This window comes from Cornus florida, unplaced genomic scaffold (assembly GCF_030987335.1).
Source record: "Cornus florida cultivar Cherokee Brave unplaced genomic scaffold, ASM3098733v1 CherokeeBrave_3.0.0_Hap2_Chr02, whole genome shotgun sequence".
In the NCBI taxonomy this organism is placed as follows: Eukaryota; Viridiplantae; Streptophyta; class Magnoliopsida; order Cornales; family Cornaceae; genus Cornus; species Cornus florida.
This window is the reverse complement of record NW_026775572.1, coordinates 11,508,871-11,531,640: the sequence shown is the minus strand read 5'-3', so window position 1 is coordinate 11,531,640 and position 22,770 is coordinate 11,508,871. Positions and strand designations below refer to the sequence as shown.

The window sequence follows — 22,770 nt, the reverse complement described above, 5'->3', positions numbered from 1 at the left end:
GAACCTAAAACAAATAGTTTATTTAACAAAAATATAAAGAAAGATATTACTTATATAAATTGGATTATAGAAAAATAAAATACCCATATATAAATTGGATTAGATAATTTTTCTCAGACATAAGATTTATTTGTTAGGAAAAATAATGATTGTTTTAAAGATAATACTAATCCTTTTAGGAAAAAAGATAAGACCACTTTCTTTTAGTTTAGAAGGATAATTCTAGTTCCAGGATGAATCTGCTGATAGAACATGCTACCAAGAAAACACTATTTGTCAGTACAAATTGGGTTCAAAAAGAAAACAAAACAATAAGATGATTCTTTTTAAAGTCAAAGAGCATTGGTTTATATTTTAGTGACCATTTAGTATTTTAAAACAAATTTTCCATGGTTTGAAACAAGTATCATTGAAACGGGTTATTTCTAATTTAATAAAAAAAACAAAACATAGTTCAAATCATGCATTCATTTCGGACATAAGAGAACCTGTACATGATAGTCGAGTTTAATAAGCTTAATTTGCAAATGTAGCTTGACTTGGGAGATGATATATTAGAAAACTCCAAGGTTGACTTACCATATACACACTGGGAAGAGGAATTACAAACCAACATCAAATTCAATAGGTAATATAACTACCTTATTTGTTTAAACAAAGTTATTTGAAAAATCAACCATACGATTTACTAAGAACCCATCATGATTTAGAAAATAGGATTTTATCACCCTTTTTTTTTGTTTTAAAAGATAGCAAAAATTATTTTAGAAATTTATGAAAATAAACTCACTTTGAGAACAATTTAAACCGTTCACCTATTATTATTTGTGATAGTTTAACGATCCAAGTAAAAGTTTTAGTACAAACCTCACATTAATCATAGGGCTCTGGTAGTATGACTTTAATGATGACTAAGGCGTCACAAAACCATACTCCCCTTTAGAAAAAGAATAATAATAATATAACATTATAATTTGAATATATATCCATAGTAAATATTCTATACAAAAGAATGTATAAATGTAATAATAACATGTAGAAGGTACCAGTAGTGCCCAAGTGTCCAAGAGAAAATGGATAGACAAATGTATACCAATAAAAGGAAACAATAACTAGACAATGTTCATATGTATTATGCACCAAAGAATAAGGATAAATAAACACAACATAAAATAATGACAATGGAGATATTCATGAAACATAAGAGCAATGCAGAAGAGCAACAACTACAAAAACGTGTAGAAAGGTCCTAAGAAGGGTACTTTTTGATTGGTACACAACTTGCTTTTTTTGCTTTTGATTCCCTGAGAATGCCAAGCCGAGCCGTCACCAGACCATAGGAAACCAAGGATCAAATGGATGAAAGATGGCTAAGTCTTCTCGAACAAGGAGGGATTTTTGCAAATAAATGGAGTATTTATGAGTATCACTAATGCTTTTTTTTTTTTTTTTTTTTTTTTTTTTTTTTTTTTTTCTGTGTGTCTCCTTCCGTCCTCCTCTTGTGAAAGAGAGGTACATGATCTATCCCTAACAGAAATGAAAGAATGAATTGTGATTTATATTGTTCCTATATATCTTATTATAAGATAATGCTTAACTACTATAACAGAATAATATATAACATGAACATAATAATATTGCATCATGTACCAGGTGTTATTTAGTTTAAAATTTTATTATTGTCATATATATATATATATATATATGCACACTTTGGTTTGTTATATTTCATTGTTTCTATATATATATAATGAAAAAAACGATTTGCTAATAACCAACCTATCCATGCAGCCTGGTCACACCTTTTGGGCAAACCAAATTTACGCCTATCTAATGGACCCAATATAGCATGGAGGAATTAGACAAAAGGTTGAAACATATGCCCATTTTAATAGCCGGCGTTGGTGAAATGGAAATTAGTAAAAGGCCTGGGCATTATTTTCCTTCATCTTATTTTTATTTTATCTTATTATATAATATATAAACTGCAAAGATCATTTGTAAAACTTTGCAACTACTTTAGTTGTATGCCAGAATATTAACCAACAACAACATTATTACTCTATTTTATTATTATTATTATTATTTTTTTTATTATAGTATTATTTTATTTTTCATTTATTAATTCACATAAACCCACTCCGGAGATAATGGTGGAGTCCATTTATTAATCCAATTATATCATTTTTCTTAAGTTTTAATTAGATTTGAACGAGTTAACGGTACAAATTTATGAATTCGCCCCTTTTCTTAATTGAGCCCTACGAGTTCGATTACGAACAAAACTTTAGGTGCACCCCAAGATTTTTGGGACTTTTCTGGACTCAATAGTGACATGTATTTTATAATCTAGCTAATCGAATTTTCTTATTATTTTTCTAATTTGGCTAAACTAGTAAATTTTTTTACTAGTGTGAATATATTAAAAAGAATAAGATTGCGATCCTTGGTAGGTTTTTGTAATAAATTTTGTAGGGAAAAATGGGGTGTTAATAATACGCAATTCAATCGCCATCATTTTGTTTTTTAAATTTTATAAAAACACTCTCCCTCTGTTAGCAAATCAGTACCAATTAGTATTAGAAGGTACTGATTTCCTAACACCCTCTTAGGGATGTCAATTTGACTCATTCCCGCAATTACCCGCCTAATCCCGTTTTTGTTTGTTTTGGGGGATCATTTATCTTATTTGGATGGGGATGATTTGATATAATAAAAACTCGCACGGGTTTGGTGCGGGGGCTGGGGGAAGTCGCCCCGCCCCGTTTAAATAGACAAATTACTTAAATACCCTTATTTCATTAGTATATATATTTTTCAGTATATATATTAAGTACCCTATATAACAATATTAAAATAACAAATGAATTTGATTAGAATGAAAGTTACAATGGTGAATAACTAAAGATGAAGGAAAAAAAAGCAATTTATTTCAATAATAAATAAATTATGGTCTTAAACGGGATGGGACGGGACGGGTACCCGCAGAACTAAAAATGTTAAATAGTTGCAGGGATGGGATGGAAAGTCCCCCTGTTTTGCGGTTTTGGGTAGGGAAAGAGGCGGGATTTTTAAACAGTTATGGGAGCGGGGGAGGGTACACCAGCCCAAACCCGCCCCTGTTGTCATTCCTACAGTGACTAAGGGTGATAATTCGTGTTCGCGGGTCGTAATCGTGTCGTGTCGATGTAAAGGTATTCTACTAAATAGCTCAATACGAACACGACCAATTTAATAATCATGTCAAGAACCCTCAACACTAATCTAACTTATTTATTAAACGGGTTATACGTGTAACTCGTTTAATGACCTGTTTAATAAAATTAAATATTTTATTATTTAAATTATTTATGATACTCTATCAAACATTAAATACTAGAAAAATATAAATTTTAATTCAACCAAATTATTAAATAATCTCTAATCTACCAAATAATAAATTATAAGATACAAGTTTAGATAGTTATTTTAGAACTTAAATAGAAATTTGTTTATGACACGTATCATTAAACAGGTTGAACCCCTCAACCCAAATATGACACGATTAATTAAACGGGTTAATCGTATTAACCTGTTTACGACCCAAACTCGTTTAATGTCAATACAAACTCGTTTAACTCGTGTCATGTTCGAATCGTATTGGCGGATCGTGTCAAACTTTGCCACCCCTAACACTGACCCTCTCCTTTATATATATATCGATGTTTAAGAATACACAAATTTTTGCAAAACGTAAAAAAAAAAATAATAATAAATAAATAAATAAATAAGTTTTTAAAATTTTCATCATAATTCCAAAAAAAAATTAAAAAAAGGAAAGAAAAGTGTCTGTATGGTGACGGCTATAGTGGTGATGCGGAGATAAAAGGAAAGAAAACCAAGTACTCTAAAGTGATATATTTGTATATCTTGATCGGGAATGGAGAAAAGGGTGGAAAAAGAAAATAAAGAATGATTTGACTACGGGATGGAGATGGATAAAGAAACATATTACTATTAATTGAGATTCTTTATTAATTGAGATTATGTAAGGATAATTTTATTCTTTAAATTTTATCTTTCTAAGTGCAGTGATACATCACTATCGACTTAAGTTTTGAGCTTAAATAATCGATACAAATATTATTTTCTTAAATTTATATATTAAAATTTATTTTTCTTAGCCTAAGAGATTTGAAAATAGAACGGATCTTTTTATTAAAGTATATTAAATTTGATCGATTATCTATTAGTGAATATGAAAGAGGTCATATACAAATACATGTCATAATCTTTCGTGCATCTTACCCATTTTTGTTAACTATTGAATTTTACAAAATTTCCATTAATAGAGAGCAAAGAGGGGGTCCACACTGAATTTCAAATCAAATTCACAGTGTATTATGTTGTCGTGCTGCTGACTCGTGCATACGTTTCATAATTTATTACTCTCCTCAGATTAATTAAGCTTACTAATTTATTCACTCTAGCATTCATTCACATGATTTAAATGCTAAAAATTGTTTAGTTTAAAGAAAAAATAACACACATAGACGTACAAGAAACACTAACTTTTTAGGGTATGAATATTTTGTTACGAAACATCCAAAACTGATGAGAGGATATTTAATATAAAAGTTAATTTTATTGACACTCTTTTAAAATTTGACAAATAAGACACTTTTCAAAAATTACTCACACTCACTTTTCAAATTATTTTTCCATCTTTAACACCATTAAAAAAGTGTGGATAGACATTTTATCCCCATTTATAGTAGTATACTTTAATCCAATACATCATAACTTTAAAAGGACTAAAATACCCCTAATAATTATCTCTCTGTCTCTGATCAACACTTCCACCTTCTTCACCACACCCACCTTCCAAGTCCAATCTCTCTCTCTCTCTCTCTCTCTCTCTCTATATATATATATAAAGTGTTCTCCACGTCCACCTTTTCAAGTTGGAGATATCATTTGTAATTTCATATATATATATATAATGTATGTACATATATATTTATATATGAAGTCTTTAGCATTTTATTTGTTGATTTGCAATTCGTGGGGGTGCAATTTAGTAGTATCCAGACCATATCAAACACACCCAAATAAACATATAAAAGCAACCAGGAGCCAAAAAGAAAAATTTAGAGGCGCAGAAAAGAACTTATACACTGATACACACCATCAAACTCACCAAGTAATATGTTTAAAAAAAAGAAACAATTCTGAAATAGACCCTCTTTATCTCTCTCCTTCTTCTTCTCTCATTAACTATATTCTTTTATATATATATATATCACTTTGAATTTTGATTGATTTTCTTACACAAACAAAAATCGGTTCAAAAGACTAAATTTATCAAACGGCCATCAAAATCAAAGCTCACCCAGACAAGAACAATACAATTAGATCCAAAATTGTTCAAAATTGTTGAACAACACAATTAATTATAAAATAAAAATTGAAAATATAACCTTTAGTTTTTTCTTCTTTTCCTGAATTTTGAGATTAACCAAACAACCAAGGGACTATGAATTAGAAATGAGAATTTAAATTTTCTTTGGATCCCTTTCTTAGGACTTCTCTCATCTGGTATTCAAAAATTAGGTGCATTAGAATGTGGTACTAAGTAAGTAATCCAATTACATAATCACTTTCTTAACACATTTCACAAATATTTAATTAGTGGTAGTTTGGTCATTTTATATATGAAACTATTTTTTTTATAAGTCCAACACAAAATCAAAATGATAGTAATGTGATTTTACATGGAAAAAGTGTTTGGACACCAATTAAAAAGTTCAAAATTTAAATTTTTGCGGTGTCAGTGAAATTAATCCTAATATAAAATCATATTGAAATTGAACTTTTGAACCCAACCGCTCTATTTCTAAAATAATTATCTTTTGAGTTAATAGCTGCCTTTCCGGATTTGGCTCGTAAAGTTAACAGTCTCAGATATGCAATAATAATAAAGGCTCTTGTAATGCCACTACAAATCTGCATCGAGAAAGTCTTGATTTTTCTTTTCATGCTGTGCTTAGTGGAAGTATCATGAAGGCAATTCAAGAGCTGTAATCAAAACAGAACTAAATTTATAATTATTTATTTAGACAAAATTTGTAATTATTGCAAAAATTGTACCACTAGAATACATAAAAGTCTTGATTTTTCTTTTCATGCTGGTGGAAGTATCATATTAAGTTGTTTCATTTATGTATTCTAGTTGTACAATTTTTGCTATAATTACAAATTTTGTCTAAATAAATAATTATAAATTTAGTTCTGTTTTGATGACAGCTCTTGCCTTCATGAGACTTTGAATTCCAGTCCAACTTCCATATATATATATATATATATATATATATATATATTATATAAATACATGATTTTATTTTTTTCTGCATGATCCCTTCATCATGGAGGCTCAAATTATAGTATGTTACAAATTGATTTTTCCGACCTTAGTCTGGAGCTGTACTCTGCATTGTGTCAATGACTCGATATATGTTGTTCAAAAAATAATTGGGACATATTTTGGGTTGAACAAATACCTTAATTTAAGGTTAGTCACCCTGGTTTATACATGTATAGAAGATTGAATTTACGGTTAACCAGTAAAAAGGTTACTAATGCTGTCCTAGTGTTGATGGGATTTGCAGTTGTTGGCTGGAAGTAGTTGAACCCTTCCAAAAAAAGAGTGGCTTCAGTGGTGGATTAGGCCACTTTTATATGGTAGTTGGTTGCAAGTGTCAATCTTAATTGGATTAAAACAAAATGAAAGCAATTAGTGGTGCAAGAAGTAATTAGTCTATTGCTTAAGTGGTAGCTCCATTAGGACTAGTTGCCACCACTTCTTTGGAGTCCAGCTGCTGCAGTATAAAAACATGGTGTCTGGGGGAGGTTTTATGCATTGTGAATTTGTTGTGATATCGAAATGGAGGCAACGATGAAGGTGATGGGCATTTTGGCGTTGCTTGTGATCGTAAGCATTGCCGGGGTTGATGGAGCTGGAGAATGTGGGAAATCTTCTCCAGACGATGAGGCAATGAAACTGGCCCCTTGTGCAGCGGCTGCACAAGACGAGAAAGCTGGTGTTTCGGACAGTTGCTGCCTTCAGGTCAAGAAAATAGGCCAGAACCCAACCTGCCTCTGTGCTATTATGCTTTCTGATACTGCCAAGAATTCTGGTATCAAGCCCGGAGTTGCTATCACCATCCCCAAGCGCTGCAACATTGCTAATCGTCCAGTTGGATACAAGTGTGGACGTAAGTCACTCCCATCTTTATTTATTTATTTATTTCGTGCCATTTCTTTGATGCTTGAATCTCAATTGCTTTTATTTTTGCAGCTTATACAGTCCCTTGAGGGGCTGATACTATGAAGAAGAAGAAAACCATGAGCTGTCCACTAGTTACTCAACCATATAACACTGCTGGTGTTGTAGTGATTATGTTGCAATAAAAAGCTAGCAGTTTGTGTCTACCCATCCTAAATAAAGATTGTAATAATATCAGTAAATATCTGGCTTTTATTATCCATCCCCAATGTCTTCTTATTTATTTTTATTTTTTTGTTTCTTGAAAGTTCAAATATATTATCCCTAACGAGCCAGGCAATCAAAAGTTTGAAACCACAAACACAATGGTCCACATTCTATGTAACGACTGTTGTGATCAGTGGACCTTCTTTAAAAAAAAAAAAAAAAAAAAAAAACACTTGTTATCAGTGGGTCACATATCGGATAGAGAACAAACCTCAACCTAAAGCTAGCAGTTTGTGCGTACCCATCCTAAATAAGGATTGTAATAATATCAGTAAAAACTATGGGGGCAGCGGACTGCCTTAAACAATCGAAAATTTGAAACCACATACACAATGGTCCACATACTATGTAACAACTGTTGTTGTCAGTGGACCTTCTTGAAATAAAAAAAATAAAAAATAGACTCTTGTCATCAGTGGGTCACATATGGAATAGAGAACAAACCTCAACCTAAAGATCTCTACAAGGATATTGAATAGGAAGTTGACAATACTGAGAAAAGTTTTTGTTGTCATATTAGCAGATCAATGGTTCTTGTTTAGGTGGCACATCAATGAAACCTAATAATCACAAACAACCAAGGTTCATTTATTTCATGACTCTCGGTCATTTTCATTCCTGAGAATTGTGGTCATAGGTTTATGCCAAGTCAATTACAGAATAAAAGATAATGCTTAGCTACTCATCGGTGAGTAGCTTTACCATACTCCATATGTGTTCCAATAAATAGGATATTCAAGAAAATTTGATGAAAGGGAATTTCCAGCTCTCATGCATTTTTCGTTCAACATTCTAAGACCAAAAAACCTTAAAACATAGGTGTACATATCTGCAACTTGTTTACTAGTAGCTACAAGAGCAATTATTTCAACATACAAAACATCATTTACAGTTGCTTAAAAAAAAAAGAGAGGAAAACAAAAGGGGCAAAAGAGAGCACATATAAGTTTTGAGTACATATGATGGCTTTGATGTTTTGGCTGGAGGAAGTGACGATAAGCGGCTAGCCATCTGCAATGAACTATGTTCATGACTTCCTCCTGCAAAGATTTCAGTTTAACAATATCAATTTAGGGCAAAGAGCAACTGGATGGACCAAAATACTAACAGCATTAAGAACAAAAAAAATAAAAAAATAAAAAAAAATAAAAAAATAAATATTATTGGTATACCTAGGTACAGGAAATTCACACGCCATTGGTGGTAAGGTCTTAGTAATATAAAGATCCTGCAGAAATAAATATATTGAACAACAAAAGTATGCTATTAGAGTACAACAACCATAGTCATATCCTCTTTCTGAACAACTTCCTAACAATCATAGCATCATACCTTGCCACCAATTTCCCCTTGAAGCACTGCCGGAATCATCTTCATCTTTGTTCAACTGATGAAAAAAATACAAAAAGATTTTAGATTATACTTTAATTTTAGGAATACTATCAATCTGCATCTAAATAGAAAATTCTATTAAGAACTGTGATGTGAGACACAGTACCCAAAGATGACACTTAATTTGGGACGGAGGGAGTAATATTTATCTATGATAAGATATACTCACAGTTGGGTACCCGGAGCTCTGTTTATTCTGAGGATAGGAATAGAAATCTTGACCACCATAGTGTATGGACGAGCTCAGATGGCATGGTTGCCCTCTTTCTTCCTGATAAAAGGAACTCTTGTCCCTATTCGGTATGCTCTGCCCTTCTCCTTCTCTGCTCTGAGGGTTAGTGTCTGGAAAGAAGCAGAATTTATTCCAATTCCAGAAACAGAATTCATGTTGAACAAGTTATAAACACTGAAACTTCAAGATTTTCGGAAAGCCAGGTCGCATTTCAAGCCTCAAAGTATTTCCTTTAGTCAAGAGTGCAACTTTGATTGGTGAAGAAAAAAATCCCACCCCTGTTTTTAATCAAATTGAGAAGTAGAAAATGTTTTCCTTAAAAATGGGGTTACAGGAGCTTTAGATTGAATAATCTACACAAATGAGTTCTTTGAATGATGTATTCTAAATCTGTCAAACTTGAGATATAATAAGTATTGGAAGTAAATCTTGTAAGTTTCACTTGCAATAGCTGTGTATGACGAAGGCCATCATAAGCATTTATTTCAATGATAAACATAATATTTTTTCCTCTTCCAAGTTTAGTAAAACACACATAATCAGAAAATGTGAAGCGAACCAAAAACATATTTTCACAGAAAGAACATATAGTCATCAGATATCATCATGGAAAGTATTGGAAGGACAGATTAAACTGGCAGAAATGTTAGTATATCTTTGACGAACAATATATAAAATATTTATAATTCATAAACCTAATCCAAAATTACATGCTACAAGCTAGATAAATTATGTCTCAAAAAAAAAAAAAAAACCCTTAGTTCATAATGTACCCGGAGCTCCAGGTTTGGTTATTTTGGTATTCCAAAATTGGCTTGCATTTTCTTGCTTTTTCACACCCTCCTCGCAGTGCAGAGAGTCCTTCCCCACCACCTGAAACAACATCAGTAAGAGAAAGATAACAATCATATAAGAGAAGAAAGAAGATTTCGCAAACTTAATTCAACAAGTCACAGACACAATGAAAAACTAACAAAACATTTGGTTGAACTAAACAAGCATGTTCATGCAAACCAACAACATAACAGTCCACTCTATATAGATGAGCTCTCATTTCTAGTTTTACTTTTCTTTCCAATTCTTTTTATTTTTTTTTCACTGACCCAAAAAAGAAGAAGAAAAACCCTCAAATTGAGTAAACCTCTCGAGTACCCTTTTGGGTATTTCACCAAACTTATTTCTTGTCCAGTTTAAGATGAACTTCAAAAAAAACTTTATTAGCGTCAAAATTTCATGAAAAACCACAAACAGCAAAGAATTAAACGCTAATCAAGAAACAATTGCTGACACGCCATTTAACAGAACACAACCTGTACTCTGAACTTCACAGACACAATATAAAATGCAAAATCCCCATTGAGATAATTAGAAATAATTAATCAAAGCTTGATCGAAAAATGGATAAAAACTGAAAAGATAAATTTAAAATCCACAAATTCAAGAAAAGCAATTGAAGAAGGTGATACCTTAGATGAAGGTGCAAAGATAGAGCCTAAAATCCCAGAAGAAGGAGAAATAGACGACGACTCATTGGAACCAAAAAGATCAGAAGTGAAAGAGGAAGATGATGATGAAGAACCAACCTGCTTCCCTCCTTCCATCTCACTCTCTCTCTCTAGAACTCTTTCTCTATCTATATCTATAAACCCACAATCACAAATGAATGTGATACCAGAAGGGGCCAATATATAAAACCAAGAAGCACCGTCAAAGAAGATTTGGGATAGAACGAAACGGCCGAAAGATTTTGAGAGAAACAAACAGAAAACTGCAGAGGAAAAAAGAAAAGAAAAAGGCGGAAACAGAAAGGAAGAGTGAGAGGGAGAGGCACGTGATGAAAGGGCCGTTGATGTGAGCGAGTGAGAAACGTAATCGTCGCCGCACCAATTTAAAGAACGGCAGTAGTAGGAATGGCATCCATTTACCGTCATCTCAATATTGTTTATCTCTCTCTATGAATATAGATTTATATATAAATAATATAACTTCCATTTTATCTATTTAGGTGAGTATATACACTAGTATAACTTTGATTTTCTTCTCCTCCTGTGATCTCTCTTTCTTCAAAATTTCTGTTAGTTCAGTCATCAGTGTCGTCTACTCAGTCCGGACTATACACACAACACCCGACCATAATTTCCAACATGGAAAATCCACAAACATCATTAATTCCTATTTTTGTTATTATTATTGTTTATATATATATATTTTATGATAGTGGTGGATTCTAGAATAAAGGAAATTAATCATTGAAAATAGAAAATTAACTTAGAGTTACTAATTTGAACCATTAAGATAATAATGGATCTTGAATCGAGGAGACTAACCTTACAATTAGACTAATTATAATGATGTCTCTCACACACCAAACAAACTCTACAATCAATGGGCAAATATTTTGAGTGTAGTTTGTTTTTTAGAAAATTAAATCCGAAAATCTAAACAGGAACCATCAGACTTTTTACGTGGGACCTCCATTCTATCTTCCAATTTTTTACTGCCACGAATAGCTAGTGGATAATAACAACCCCACCATCCCCCTCAATCTCTATCTAAATTCCCATTTGTCTTTTTGATTTTTCTCTTCTTTTTTTTTTCTCCTTGGTATTGGCTCCTTTTGACCACCTTTGCCAAAATAAAAAATAAAAAAAAGTGCAGCGGGGTAGTGAGATGAGGCGTACGAGTGAGAAACGCGCTGAGAATAGTGATTTAGGTGCTGAAATTCAAAAAATCGGTTAGTTTAACATCATATAATGGGATTTATTCGATTTTTAAATTAATATTTATTAATTAATATTCTTGATATATTTATGATATTATATTACTAAATATTTTAATATTAACACATAATAAAATAATTTATTAAAATAAATATATATTTTTTTATGTGATAGGATGTATTTTTTCTTTCATTGACAATAAAATGTATACACCACTAACACACCCACTTTAATAATATAATATCACGCGTGAAAGAACTGTGTTTATAGAGGTGTGAGGGGGTCGCACAAATATTTTTGTTTTGTGAGACCCCAATGAACCTGGTCCCCTTCACTCCCTCTCACTCACCAGAGTTGTATAGTTGTATGGTACCATGGAACTTAAAAACTAGCCACAACTTTGGAGATTCTACCCATGCCATTGTACAATAATAACGATGTACTAATTGTACATTCTTTTCAGTTGGGTCCATCACTTTGCACGCTCTTCAATTACATAAATTATTATTATATTGTTTAATTAATTCGAATTACTTGGTTTTAATTTGTATGTGGTTAGAGAGAGAGATATGCATATAGTTAAACCTATAAATACATCCGATTCGAACAGGATCAGGCTTGATCTGATCCAAATTCGATAAGCATTTTTGGCGATTCGATAATTCATCGAATATTTTGTAAATTAATTCGAATCAGATTTGTTAATAAATGGATAATCCGATCTGATAAGATAAAATGTAGATTTTTTATATTAAAATATATATATATATATATATATATATATATATATAAATTAATGTCAAAAGAGAATGAAAAAAACAATGATTATAAGAAAAAAAATATAAAAAAAGATAACTAAAATATGAAAAGAAAAGAAATATATATATATTTACTCTAATATGAAAGAAAAATAAAAATAAAAAATTATTTACTCTATGTTAATGAATAAAGAGTATAATATTATTAGTATGTATATTAAGATATTTATTAACATATAAATGGGAATATCACATTATTGTATATATAATATTATGATTTTTTTTTTTTTTTAAATTTTAGATTACCACTAATACAATTCTAATAGGAGTATTGATATATATATATATATATTTAATTAGTTCGAATCATATTATTATCGGACCGAATCAACATAATTCATATTTAATTTATTAAGTTAACATATTATTAAATTTAGATTATAATTAAATTATTGAATTTTTTGTTCAATTTATATGGATTAATCAGTTCAGATTCAGATCAAATCCGAATTTAGATTGGCTCCACTGACAGGTCTTGCATACAGTACTGCGATTTGAATGTTGAAAAAATGACAGTCAAGGAAGAGATAAAGACGGTAATGGGGTCAGAGTCCGACAAGGTTAGTGAGGACGGGAATGGGCAAAAAGGGCCAAAAATGGAGGAGGTCCACAGACATAGTATCATCAGAAAAGGTGGTGGTGGTGGAACTTATCTGTTAAAAGACTGTGGATGATGTAGGTGTGTCCAACTTTTTACGTCACCTGAAGTGTCTCCATTTTACAAAATTTATCCATAACTTTTACCGTAAGTTTGTGTGGTTTTGCATACACAAAGCTGCTGTTGCAGCATTTTTTTTTGTCACTATTTGTAGTGTAAAAGGCCTCAGCCAGCTCTTGTTTGTCCATCACTAAATCTTATCAGAACTAGGGTTGAACAAACAACTATTACAATCTTACAACTGTACCAAATTGTCACTTCAGTTCGATTCTCTTATGAGTTATGATTCCAACCACGTTTTGATTTAAAATAAAGAATTGTCAGCTTACTTTTTCAACAATATTAATAAATAACAATATAATATAGATTACAAAGATAAACTTTACTACTATAACATTATTGATAAGGATATTCTCAAATGATTTTTTATTTATAAATTTCATATTTATTTTACACAAAAAAAAAAATGATAATAACTCATTTGCTTTTATATTACAAATATATTTTATTTCTTGGTTAAGAAGTTTATTATTATTTATTTGTTATATAAACTTGTATTTGTTTTGATAAGCAAAATTCATAATGTTGGTAGCAGTTTATTAAGTTTTTTATTTTATTTTTAAAGGTAAATAAAAAAATAAAAAATAGAATTGTGGTTTCAAACCGAACCGCTCTTTAATGAATTGGTTCCGGCCCTCAATAATTTTGGTTTCGATTCCAATTTTTTAATAATGGTTAGAATTGATTCGAATCCAATTTAACTAGGAATCGTACCAAGCCAATTGAAACTTTTTTTCTTTTTTTCCCTCTAATTAACTTGTGAAAGTTTGGATACCAGTGTTTTGTTCATTTTTTACCCTTTTTCTTTCGGTGGGTTTTTTTCTTCGTGTGTGTGAGAAAAGTTTCATTCTGCTGGATTTGAGAAAGGTTAGAATTGGTAGATCCAAGAAAGTAATAAATATACTGTTTGATTTAAGAAAGGTTAGAATTGGTAGATCAAAGAAAGTAATAAATATAAATATAATTAATTAATTAATTAAAAAAAAAATTAACAGAACACCAGCTACAATATTACTTTTTAGCAATCATTTTCATCCCACAATTTAAAAAATAAAATTTACGTGGTCGGCAGGATTCGAACCTGCGCGGGCAAAGCCCACATGATTTCTAGTCATGCCCGATAACCACTCCGGCACGACCACTTGTTGTTAATTTGTCTTTTAGTTTACATTCTTATCTATTTAAAACAAAGAGTAGAATGTTGATTTTATTTATTTTTAATTGCATCCAAATGTTGAATTTTTGATTGGTGATTCCTTGGGTTTCATATCAACCAAATCTAACGTTAAAACTGCCTCTTGGACTTTGATAAGAACAAGATGGTAACTTTTCGAAAAAAAAACGAAGAACAATATAGTAGTAATGTTTGAATGTAAGAAAATTACTGGTTGCATTTGATTTTTATTTTTATTTTTTTGAATTCCCAAGTCACATTTCTTCTGTAAGAATAATAAAAGGAATTTCTTTTCAGTAATTTACTTTGTTAGAATTGAATTTCAATAGAACGCTTTCCTCACTGATTGTATACATCAAAGCTTAATTTAGATAAATGAATAGATTTGAAATCAAAGGATCTATTTAGTATTTACATAAAATGTTGGCTATTTGACTGCTGAAATTGAATTTCAAAATATCAAAGTGAGATTAAATTATAGGTAATAAGAGCAATATTTTATTACCGTCATTGCGCAAACTAATAAAATCGTCAACATAAATTGATTCTTTCTCACAATTCCATTCATTTAAAATCGTCTCAAATCCATCAAGTAATAGAAATCCTTCAACCCAAATAGGACCTAATTAAAATCCTACACACTAATCCTTCAATTCAAATAGGCCACTTGTTTGTCACTTGACACCATCTGAATCTATTATACTTCCAAACAGATCGAAACAGAAACCACTTAAAAAAAAAATTAAAATACATTAACAGGAAAACAAATAGTGAGAAAGAATACATATAATGCATTCTTTGATACACTATACGAAGAAACACAGCTTTAGGAGTGAGAATAACACGAAAAAATTTCTTAATTACAAACATCGTGTAGAACCCATGGCACCGATTCACACAAACAACAAAAACAAACAGGAAAAACACACGCAATGAGGACCGATAGATATCAAAGTGAAATCCATAACATAAGCACCATCATCAATTCTAAAACATAGTTTAGTAACTTGTAACAAAACCTTACAAACCCTATTAATATGTATAGGAAAAAGTAAATGTAATCACATTGACAAGGTATCAAAGGAAGAGTGTATCATCCAACTTCGGTTTCGCATCAAGGGTGGGAACATGAGTCTATATGAAGTCTGAACCATCCCTATAGTGCTCCAAATCTGGATGATTTCCGCCTCCAGGCCTCCTTGGTGGGTTCCTACAGCACGTCCAGAAAAGAAAAAAAGAAAAAAAAACATGTCAAACACTGATAGAGGAAGCAGAAATTTTCGCCAAACAACATGTGTATATATATTACATGTACATATTATTCATGGTATAAATTCATAGGCCGGTAAAAGAACCAATCTATTGATGAACAGCTCGGGCTCAGCTCATGAATGAGCTTGTTCAGTTCGTACATGAAAGTCCATTCTATAAACGAGCCAAACCCATTTAACCCAATCTCTGCTCACTAGGCTCGTGAACAAGCTAGACTCATAAGAAAATTGAATTTGTTATATTAATGTACAATAAGAACATGAATAAAACCCATCTCTAATCATCTAAAAGGCTTTTAATGGAACACATCTCATCTACCAAAAGAAGCCCATTTAATATTTCTTGTTCGGGCAATACTTCTAAACCCAGCAAACATGTAGCATAGAGTGTAGGAAATCCAATGGCTTGAAATAAATCCTTCCCAACAATAAAAGAGAGAATGTCCATCTCTCTTTTGGAACCCTAAGCAATCGCCACTCTCCCTATTCGTCTTGGAAACCTTTAGCAGCTCTCCCCTCATTTTATCTCAAATCTCTCTATCATTTCTCATTTTATCTTCTCTCATTTTTAAATCAGTGGATGATCTTCTCTCTCTATCTCTCTCTTCTATATCATCTTTGTCACGACATCAAAGAACAAGATTGGCAAACTTTGGACAGCAAAACTCCATTGACAGCCGCTGCAATGCTGCCAAAATCACAAGCGGCAATGGTGCTTAAAAGATCGCCGTTTGACAGAGAGTAGTAATCGTGTCCAAGTATACACACACACATGCAAATGGGCTTGAGTCAAGCAGAGCTCGAGCTTGGCTGTACAAAAACAAGCCAAGATTGAGCTAGGCCAAGCTTGCCAGAACACAAGCTGAGCTCCAACAAGCTTCTAAATTTGGCAAGCCAAGTCCAACAACTAGAAACTAGACTCAGCTTGCAGACCTATAAAAGCATTTAATCAAGGTATAAGTGAAAAGATACCTTGTAAAACTCAAAAACGGGTTCATCAAGCCTGGTCCCAGGTAGACATCAATTGCCAAATTTATTTTTACTATTAATTTTAGGGGGTGACAGATGGTGTCCCCACCCCTTTTGGAGATTGGACCAGCTTGCCAATTTTCAGTTCATATCAACTACACATTCATCTGAAAGACCTCACTCAAAACCCCAAGTCAGCTCAGAAACCCCACCTGAAATCCCAGATTTTGTCCTAATGTTTTTGGAAACCACAACGGGTCCTTCAACCAGTAAGTATGCCAGCTGGCTCAACTTGATTCAACTGGTAAGTCGGCTTTGGCTAAGTCATGATAGAAATGAAAATATGACGGAAATGAAAAGGCAAAGGAGAAAACAACTACTCAATGATGCAACTAAGGGCTCAATTGTGAAGTATTGGCCATAACGGTCTAAGTAGGTTTAGTTTCTAGCCAAAGAATTTCCTTTTTTTGTTAAGTAACAATACACACGTCCGAAGAAAAAAACAATATACACGTCCAACATACACAACTACTATGTTCCATTGTGCACTTGAACTCTCAACTAAGTCAACTTCCTGTATGGGAGGATAAGGATATCCCACTTGACCTAAAGGTCCCAACTCCCAAGTCAAGTGACTACACCGCCTTCAAACCAAAGACTAAACTTGACCAGTGAGTTTTCCTCTGTGAGTACCAAAATCAAGACATTCCTCATCTAGAATCCTTTCCCAAAACACAATGGCAGCATAAGCAAAGCACCAGACACCTTGTTGTAATGGAGATCAATATTTGAAGGCTAACAGTCAACGTAGACCAATGAGTGACTGTGTTTCAGCCAAATTCATGGCACATGCCAACAGTATCAAAACCTCCCAAAACCAGGCATGAAAAAAACTAAAGCAGTTCTGGGAATAAAAATTAAAAATTGACCCTAATGAATTATCTTGCACAAAATGAAAGTTAATCCCATCAAGTAACAATAAATAGACATCTACATTCATCCAGCCCATTCATTTCTGAGCCATATAAGATCATGACCCAAACCCAGTTAAAAGAGATAGCAGTTTGTTAAAAAGATCAAACAGATATGGAACTTGCTGTGTGACCAGCATTTCCACTTAACACCACAAGATCAAAATTCTGATCTGCTAAATTCCACTCGCTAAAGACAAAAGAGTTGCAAAAGCAATAAAAAAACTAATAATTACAATAACAGTAGTAAATATTTAAGACCTAAAACAACACAGTTTATAATTCCCCATCTACTCTTGCAGTTTATTCAAAATGAAAGTTAATCTCATCAGGTAACAATAAATAAAGACATCTACATTCATCCAGCCCATTCATTTCTGAACCATATAAGATCAGGACCCAAACCCAGTTAAAAAGATAGCGGTTTGTTAAAAAGATCAAACAGATATGAAACTTGCTGTGCGGCCACTGGCCAGCATTTCCACTTAACACCACAAGATCAAATTTCTGATCTGCTAAATTCCACTCGCAAAAGACCAAGAGTTGCAAAAGCAATAAAAAAAACTAATAATTACAATAACAGTAGTAAATATTTAAAACCTAAAACAACACAGTTTACAATTCCCTATCTACTCTTGCAATTTATTCAATCAATAGGACAGCAGAAGCATTCAATATGTATCAATACCTGACAAATCGGTTAGGCTCAAAACCAGGAACGTTAGGTGGGCCATAGGGATCAAAACGTGCGCCCGGAGGAATACCCGATGGAATACCCCTGTTCAATTAAACTAAGCTCTAAATACAGACTCCAAATTGAGTGTGTGTGTGTGTCACAGAGAGAGAGAGAGAGAGAGAGAGAGAGAGAGAGATTAAATAACTCACGGTTGTCCTCTGGGGAAACCAGGATCTCCACCTATCCCACCAAACAGAGGATGATCGGGGCCTGCAACCACATGACAAGAAGATGTGAGTCTAAAAAGTGTTTTATGTGCACATTGATAAAAGAGTTCAATAAGGAAATTTTACAAACCTACAAACATGCCCCCGCCACTGCCAAAGCCACCCCTGACAAAAGGCCACCAGTTAATTAAGTAAGAAACTGCAACTAAAATATAATGGCAACCTGGCATAAGGCACCAGATAATGAATGAACATGATGCAATAAATCAGGGGTAACAAAAAACCTGGTAGGGAACACTCCAGGAGGAGGACCAGGAAAAAGATCGCTGCCACCGAGAGGAGGGACAAATCTAAATAGCAATCACATATTAGAGAAGTTAGCCTCATACTTCGATGGCTTTCACCACATTATATGTGAATCACAAAAAATATATTATCACCCCATGAATCTGTAACACAATAATTGCGTACTTATTTGATTGGGTTCAGTACTGACATTCTAATGTCAGAGTACCTTTACAACTCAAGCATGTAGTTTTCAACAGCAGTAGAAGATTTGATTTATTTTTTTGTTAGATAGTTTAGGTTTTAATACGCCCACTCAAGCCTTCTCATTCCTACAAGGTTAGAGCAGATAGTTTCCTATAACCGTAATTATAGAAACTATATTAGCTAATTAGGTTGAAAACATCAACAAACAGGCCTCAACATTCACTAAGTAGCAATGTTTAGTCTCATCTCCATGCCAAAGAGTTCAGAATCATCTCTAAACTAATTGGAACTTTCTCTATTGCCAATTTGCCATAGAAATCATTATCTGGTGGTGATAGCAAAGTTGCAGGGGCATTTTTCACAAACTTGATTTCAAGATCCACAAGCTGAAGAAAAAAACAAAAATGAAAATGGGAGAAAATTCATCAAAAAAATGAAATAGGGAGAGGTAATATACAGGGTTGACAACATTACAGAGACTTTGAAAACCCTAACCTTCACAATAGTGATGATAATATAGCTATATATTGTGGTTACCACCTGGTATCCAGTCTATATTAATATTGACTCAGGCCAACTAACATCATGTGGTAGAACTATCGGTATTATTTCATAAAAAGCCAACATAGGTGCTGGAAATAAAATTTAGTTATAAAATTGTAACGTAAGATATATATTTCTGTTAAGTATAATCCCTGGAACAAAAGATGCTCCAAGGTGGGGGTTGCAAAAGGGGATGGATGGAAGGGGCATCTCTAGGAATAGGAAAGTGTCCATCCCTCCTTTTGCTTGGTTGACTAGAAGTAAAGGAAGGGACGGGGATGACACCTTCCACTGTTTGGCAGGAATGAAAGGAAAAGGAGACTTTGAAATATGACTATTATTTTACTAGTATACCCTCGCTATATAAGACAAAACTAAGAAATGAGGGTAATAACATGCTTTAGGGACTGCATCAACAAGCATCAAAATAACTCACTGTACTTAACATCCTAAAATTAGCAAATCTCTTTAAGCATAATTTCTTAAAAAATTGAACTGTTTGGTTAAATAAAGACCAACATATCAAAACTTCCTCAATGTATATTTCTAGTGACATAAAAAGAGTCTGCATTACTGTGTTGCAAGAAAACCTCGGATATCATGCCTTGCGCTTTAAAAAATCTCAAGACTTCTAATTTTATGAGCCAAATCCAGAAAGGCAGCTATTCTCCACAGGCTACAAATTGATGATGCATGCAATATACTACCATGCAGCCATTTGAAGTAAGGAATTAACTCAAAATAAATTTTATTTATGTTAGATATACCCTGAAGGATAAGGTTGAGGGTAATGAGGTTCAGCAACTCCAACATCAATCGGAATTGGGATGTCTCTCTGTCCTGCCCTTGTCTCAGAACTGCATATATAGCATCAGAAAACAAACAATCAATTGAATTTCGAGGGAAACCATGTTCCCAGTTGCAAAATTCTATATAAACACATGGATTAGGACACCACTACAACATCGATAAAATAATCTAAAGATCAACACAAACCAAAGAAGCCTCCGCCACCTCTATAGAAATGAACAGCATGTTGTAACTAGCCAATAATAATGCTGAGAGTCTTTCACAAGCTATACAGTATAGAATAAACAAGGTTCTAACACTGTAAAAGCAGTCAAGAATGTTAATGAAAGCAGCCTGGGAAAATAGTTTTAAAACTCTGTCTTCCTCCACTTTTTAATTTACAAATCTGACGTGATAGAACCATATACAAGTCTCCAAGCCAAACAACCAAAGGCAAAAAGCAATATAAAACAAATCTATGTAAGGCGGAAAGGGGGTGGAGGTTGCTCTAAGTCCCCCAAAACCAATTATGCAGATCAAATTCATACTCCTGAACATATTGTATTTGCTAAATGCTATTTAAAATTTATTATTAACATCCCCAAGTGTACATTACAGGCAATTACATGCAAACAAGCTAAATTAAAGATTAAAATTAAATCACCATGACATAATCTGCCAATCACACTAGTAATCCAGAACATAATATATCTGCACCCATCTACAGTTTGTCACGACCACAACCAAGTGTGCTGCTGTAGACACTTAAATGTAAATAAGCTAAATTACCTTAAAGATTGTGTTGAAGTGCTGGTGGTTGAAGAGCCATTCAATTTAGTTAACATTTCTTTGTCAATAATGTTCACCAGCTTCCCCAAATTCTTGAACTGTGAACTATAATTATCTCCCCCGTTCTCTTCAACGTAGTCCCCAACTCTGCAAATCATAATCAAACCCAAATATGCACCGGTAAATAATAAGAAGTCAACAATCCCACACAAATTAATATACAGAAATTCAAGAAAGTAAATAAATATAAAAATTAATACAAATCAACAAAACTATATAACTACCCAATTGCAAAAATAAAGATTCAAGAAAAATCCTTACTTAATTTCAAGATGTACAGGCTTGGAACCGTCATCGCTCACAGCATCAACAAACAACATATCGTCCATCGCGAGACACTTGACTAAGACTTTCTTGGAACCCTTGTTAGGGTTTAGGTAAACAAACCCGTACTCGTCCTCCGATTCGTTCCAACGATCGATCCCCGCCTCGTCTACGAACCGAAAATGAAAATCAGAATCCTATTCATACGATATTACATATAATATATAGAGAAAGAGATAGTTACCGGTAGAGGCAGAATACAGGGCGTCATCGGAGAGAGCGGGTGGACCGGTGGCGTTGAGGACGTAGCCGGAAGCGAGGAAGGAGGCGTGTACTGCAAACGCTACCTTGTCGTGAGCATTTCTGAAAACTGGCTTATATGCCCTAATCACTGCCATTACAGAATGCTCAGTCGCCATTGTTTCTCTTTCTACAATACTTTCTCACTCGCAGACCAAACAGAAATCTCAAGAGTCTTCTTCTTTCTCAAGTTTCTACTCTCTATACGTATAATAAGTTAGAGGAGAGTCGGTGCGGCAAAATTTTAATTGTTGTTACAGATAACTCAGAACTTCTGTTTTTTGAGAATGACGAAAATTAGGAATAGTATAATTTTATAAGGATAGTCGCTGTTATTTTTTTCCTTCCTTTTTTTTTTCCTAAATGGTTGCCATTAGTCTTTTTTTTTTTCGTCCTTCCTCTCATTTTTTTTTTTCTTATTTTTTTTTAAAATTGTTATAATTTAATAATAAATTTGGTGAACATTCCCTTATTTTTAAATTTTTTTCTAAATTTGGTGAATATTCTCCTATTTTTATTTGTTCTGATTTAAAATTTAATAACAATTTGGTTTAATAAATTTTTTTCTAAATTTAGTAAACATTCCCCTGTTTTATTTGTTTTGGTTTAAAAAAAAATGAAAGGAAGAATCAATAAAAGGCTAATGGCAACAATTTAGGAAAAAAAGAAAAAAAAGGAAGGAAAAAAATAATTAGTTGCCACAATTAAAATAAAAAGGAAAAAAATAAAGACAATAAAAAATAATTTAAAGGGTAGTAATTAATGAAAACAGAGAAAGAGTAATGAATGAAAATTAAAATATAGCCTCTTCCAAAAGGGTATTTGTCTTCCAAA

General features: G+C 32.7%; 3 protein-coding genes and 1 non-coding gene across 4 annotated transcripts; 1 reads left to right on the top strand and 3 right to left on the bottom strand.

Moving 5' to 3' along the window:
* Positions 1-6,901: 6,901 nt before the first annotated feature.
* On the top strand, positions 6,902-7,802 carry LOC132293601 (putative lipid-transfer protein DIR1). Its single transcript, XM_059791141.1, has 2 exons — positions 6,902-7,253; positions 7,337-7,802. Exons 1-2 carry the CDS (start codon positions 6,923-6,925, stop codon positions 7,351-7,353), a joined length of 348 nt encoding a protein of 115 aa, XP_059647124.1. The 5' UTR covers positions 6,902-6,922; the 3' UTR covers positions 7,354-7,802.
* Positions 7,803-8,265: 463 nt separating this feature from the next.
* On the bottom strand, positions 8,266-11,243 carry LOC132293600 (uncharacterized). The gene is made up of 6 exons (XM_059791140.1): positions 10,622-11,243; positions 9,929-10,028; positions 9,093-9,265; positions 8,864-8,918; positions 8,704-8,759; positions 8,266-8,571 (listed from the first exon to the last, which is right to left on the bottom strand). Exons 1-5 carry the CDS (start codon positions 11,084-11,086, stop codon positions 8,743-8,745), a joined length of 810 nt encoding a protein of 269 aa, XP_059647123.1. The 5' UTR covers positions 11,087-11,243; the 3' UTR covers positions 8,266-8,571; positions 8,704-8,742.
* A 3,228-nt stretch (positions 11,244-14,471) lies between these two features.
* On the bottom strand, positions 14,472-14,553 carry TRNAS-AGA (transfer RNA serine (anticodon AGA)). The gene has a single exon. It is a non-coding gene; the product is annotated as a tRNA-Ser (tRNA).
* A 977-nt stretch (positions 14,554-15,530) lies between these two features.
* Positions 15,531-22,233, bottom strand: LOC132293599 (probable proteasome inhibitor). The gene is made up of 9 exons (XM_059791139.1): positions 21,881-22,233; positions 21,634-21,805; positions 21,313-21,459; positions 20,502-20,591; positions 18,984-19,049; positions 18,830-18,864; positions 18,682-18,742; positions 18,485-18,574; positions 15,531-15,795 (listed from the first exon to the last, which is right to left on the bottom strand). The coding sequence occupies exons 1-9, from the start codon at positions 22,053-22,055 to the stop codon at positions 15,720-15,722; spliced, it is 912 nt and encodes a 303-aa protein (XP_059647122.1). The 5' UTR covers positions 22,056-22,233; the 3' UTR covers positions 15,531-15,719.
* Positions 22,234-22,770: the final 537 nt, after the last annotated feature.

Coding starts and splice junctions, on each gene's coding strand:
- LOC132293601 (XM_059791141.1), top strand. CDS start 6,923: ATGGAGGCAACGATGAAGGTGATGGGCATTTTGGCGTTGCTTGTGATC.
- LOC132293600 (XM_059791140.1), bottom strand. CDS start 11,086: ATGACGGTAAATGGATGCCATTCCTACTACTGCCGTTCTTTAAATTGG. Junction 10,029..10,621: donor TCTTTGCACCTTCATCTAAG/GTATCACCTTCT, acceptor ATGTTGTTTCAG/GTGGTGGGGAAGGACTCTCT. Junction 9,266..9,928: donor AACCAAACCTGGAGCTCCGG/GTACATTATGAA, acceptor GCTTCTTTCCAG/ACACTAACCCTCAGAGCAGA.
- LOC132293599 (XM_059791139.1), bottom strand. CDS start 22,055: ATGGCGACTGAGCATTCTGTAATGGCAGTGATTAGGGCATATAAGCCA. Junction 18,743..18,829: donor TGGCGGGGGCATGTTTGTAG/GTTTGTAAAATT, acceptor ATGTGGTTGCAG/GCCCCGATCATCCTCTGTTT. Junction 15,796..18,484: donor GAGCCTAACCGATTTGTCAG/GTATTGATACAT, acceptor GACGTGCTGTAG/GAACCCACCAAGGAGGCCTG.